We start from the raw sequence: 3,780 nt of genomic DNA on the forward strand, positions 1-3,780 counted from the left end.
GTCGCAGGGTCAGTCTAGGCCAATCCCAACACTGAGTCTCCAGTGACTATGACATCTCTTATAACCCAGTTTAATTCTTTGTCTTTCCTTTTCCCTGTTCCTCTGTGCCCTATTTGTCCTTGTAACTACAGTTGATTTTTTTGGAGGTAGCCCTTAAGCTCTCAGTCCTGCTAGGATTATGAGGTTGTCGGTAGCCTATCGTGATCCTGCTGCTCACTTAATCTAACTCTTTTTCTTTCTAAAAAATAAAATAGACTTGGTAAACTTGAATATCTTGATCCATTGTACATTCCATAGAATAGTGCACGTGGAATGAAGTAACACGAACGGGTGGTAGTTACAGGAAACCCGATTTGGACTGAACATCATATTTTGTAAAAATTAGAAAAATCTGACAATCGAAGAGGCTGCCTATAACATAGTTAAGGCAAGATGACTGAACTACAGGAAAGGTTAGGGTAAGTATACTTTGGATAGGAACCCTGGTGGCATAGTGGGCTACCCTACCCATTGGGCTCCTGAGGTCCGTATTTTGAGCTACATGGGGAAAAATGAAGTTGGCTACCTTTGTGAAGACTTCTAGCCTTGGAAACCCTGAGAAGCGGTCTACATTGTCCTGTAGGGTTGCTATGGTCAGAATGGGCTTGATGGCTGTGTGTTTGATTTGGTTTGATTTAGACTGTAGATGAAGGCTGGATTAAGTACTTTCTAAGCTTTCTTTAAATTTTAAGATGAGTTTTTAGTTGAGGAGACATATTTAGGTTCTATTTTAAATTGTTAGCAGGGGTTTCAAATTTTTCTACCCTTTAAGAGGTGGAAGCTAAAATGGATTTCTCTTCAAATTGGCTGCTGCTGTCACCTGCGCATTTCTGCTATTTGTAGCTTCTTAGCAAGGAGGAGGCGCAGTTGGCAGTGGTTCTGTTTTTGTCTCCAGAAACTTCTCTAGCAAAGTCTCTGTGCTTGTGAGACTTCAGAGAAATCCAACTCCTTCTTATTAGAAGTTGGGGTTAAACCAAAAACTCAATGCCATTGAGCCAATTCTGACCCATAAGGACCCAATAGGACAGGGTAGAACTTCCCCCTGTAACTCTTTATGGGAATAGAAACCCTCATCTTTCTCCTGAGAAGTGGCTGATGGGTTCCAACTACTGACCTTGCAAATAGCAGCATGCCACCAGGGCTCCGAAGTTGGAGTTACTGACCTAAATTTTGAGCCTTAATTACTTATTAGACTTCTGTCCTATTTACATACTGTTATGGCAGCTGCCTTCCATAATTAGATTATGATGATCTAATTTTGAACTCTAAATACCAAGAGACCACCCTTTTAGGACTGTTGGGACACATGATTCTGTAACTTGTTTGCTCAGAGGCAATAAGGATCTAAGTTTATACTTGTAATTGTAAATGTATAGCTGAAGGTCCATGGGGAAGGTCCTTGAAAATCATAAGGTAGGCAGGGGAAGGGGTGGAGAACATAATATTGCTATATATTGTATAGACTCAAGATTTTCTTTGTTTATAACTCATTCTGAATCCTTCTTTTGCTATTTTCTCTCAGTGAAAAGGACACATTATCTCTTCTTCAGGGACCTGTATTGCATTCAATGAACACAGACTTTAAGCTATGGCTAAAGGTAAGATTTTCTAATGGGCAGCTTGATGATCAGTAACTGTGATGGACTGACCCAATAGCCACAACAGTGGGCTCAAATACCCCAGTGGCCATCAAGGTTGTGAGAGGTCGATAAACGTAATGTTGCAGGAGCTGGTGGAGCCAGCTCAACAGCTAAAACCAACAACTTGGTACTTTTCACCTGCAACTGAGTTGGTTCTCATCCTTTTAAGATGCCATATTAAGTTTTATGAAAGAGAAGGAAAATAAAATTATAAAGCATTTTAAAATATACTCACATATTTTTTAGTTTTCTTTCAGATTTTGAGATCAAGTAAAGTTAGGCTGTCAGATAAAAATTGAGAAGTCTTGGGGACCAGTGAGGGCAGCTCTGCATATTTCACCTGATTACCAGGCATTAGTCACATCTGGGAGTAGGTATCTGGCTGATTACCAGGCATAAGTCACATCTGGGAGTAGGTATCTGGCTGATTACCAGGCATAAGTCACATCTGGGAGTAGGTATCTGGCTGATTACCAGGCATAAGTCACATTTGGGAGTAGGTATCTGGCTGGAAGAGTATGTATCTGGCTCTTGGTTTAAGAACAAAATGGACTTTTAAAATAAATAGCATCTTTTTAAAAAGGTTTGAGATTTTAAAGTATATTTCATTGATCAAATTATTATTATCATGATGTCATAGTCAGACAAAAGACAATAAATATCTAAGACATTGAAATATCTCCAAACTTAGTATCAAGCCCCTGGTCTAATGAAATTCCATCCAGATCCTAGGAAGCCATTTTTTTTCTTGTGAAATGACTACAGTAAAGTATTCTCAGAATTGGAGATGTTTGTTGTGCTAGATACAAAATGTCTCATTTATTGAACTTTAAAAAAAACACCGTTTAGCTAGCAATTTTAACATTGCATAGATAAAATTGGAAAAAGTCATGTTTCTTCATTATCCATTCTAATAATAATTCTCATTTACTAAGTATTTCTTCATTATCTGGAACTAAAAGCGTTTTCCAGAAATTATCTTACTCAATCTTTGCTGTAACTATATGATGTTTAAGTATTAAGTAACTTGTCTAAGTTACGAATCAACGATAAGATGCTAAGTCAGAATTTGAATCCAGGTCCCTCCAACACCAAAATCTTCACTCTTGATTTCTGCTCTGAGTGTAGTGCTTACTCTTATTGAAGGCTGGATGTTTTCTTTCTGTTTTCTAAGTCACAAGTCATGGTAAACTGTCTATGAAATGATACTTTGTTTTTTACCAAAAACTTTATTGATATGTCACTTATAGGACCTGAATTTGTTTGGACAGAAGAATAAGATATAACTTGTATTTTCCAGGATTTTTTTCCAGTATAGTGGAGATCATATAAAGAGTTATATTATACCCTAGCATGTTCTTACTAAAGCAAGTAGTAATTTAATGTGCTTAGGTCTCCAGGGCTTGTATATTATAAATTTTTTTAGCTAGTTAGAATTCAGTATAATGATTTTTCTCTTGGCAAACCTTGGGTTATCTAGGGTATGAAAATTTATTTAAAATTATTTTAATTTTAAAAATAAAATATATGTCACATTTCGGTTCTTTGATTAAAAAAAACAGCATGAAGAAATAATAATGGGACTAACAACTCCAAAATAATTGGAAGTCACTGGGAAATGAAAACCTGGATAAACTTTGATGAAATAATTAGTAATGTGTTACTTCCACCTCTCCCACTTTCATTTTCTAGATGCTGAATGAGGAAAAGGAGAAGTTTACTGGGGATACTCTAGTGTCAAAATATGACTCGCTCAGGATTATTAAATGCTTACAGGAAAACTGGACAGATATTGGGCTTGGAATATTTAGCCGTCACAAAAACATGGAGGGGGATATGCCACCAGAGCGGCTCTACATGGAGGACATTAGAAAAAACATAGTAAAACTCTACAGAGAATATGAAATAAGAATAAATGGCGATAATGGTAAGCAAGACATACTGATAACTAGATCACTTCAAGTTAAAACATTTGATAGTAATTATAATTTTCTACTTTTTAAATCATTTTATTAGGGCTCATACGACTCTTATCACAATCCATACATACATCAATTGTGTAAAGCACATTTGTACATTCATTGCCCTCATTATTCTCAAA

At 36.5% G+C, this 3,780-nt stretch overlaps 1 protein-coding gene across 1 annotated transcript in view; it reads left to right on the forward strand.

Annotated features, from left to right (window-relative positions):
- Positions 1 to 3,780, forward strand: part of AXDND1 (axonemal dynein light chain domain containing 1) — a 134,459-nt gene that overhangs the window by 67,413 nt on the left and 63,266 nt on the right. Inside the window, exons 14-15 of the mRNA XM_004706807.2 lie at positions 1,562 to 1,637; positions 3,372 to 3,606. Of these exons, the coding sequence (XP_004706864.1) occupies positions 1,562 to 1,637; positions 3,372 to 3,606 (311 nt within the window). The remainder of the gene's footprint in view (positions 1 to 1,561; positions 1,638 to 3,371; positions 3,607 to 3,780) is intronic.

The sequence above is a fragment of the Echinops telfairi genome, unplaced genomic scaffold, assembly GCF_000313985.2.
Source record: "Echinops telfairi isolate 266 unplaced genomic scaffold, ASM31398v2 ScPeMD7_7424;HRSCAF=8462, whole genome shotgun sequence".
NCBI classification, from domain to species: domain Eukaryota; kingdom Metazoa; phylum Chordata; class Mammalia; order Afrosoricida; family Tenrecidae; genus Echinops; species Echinops telfairi.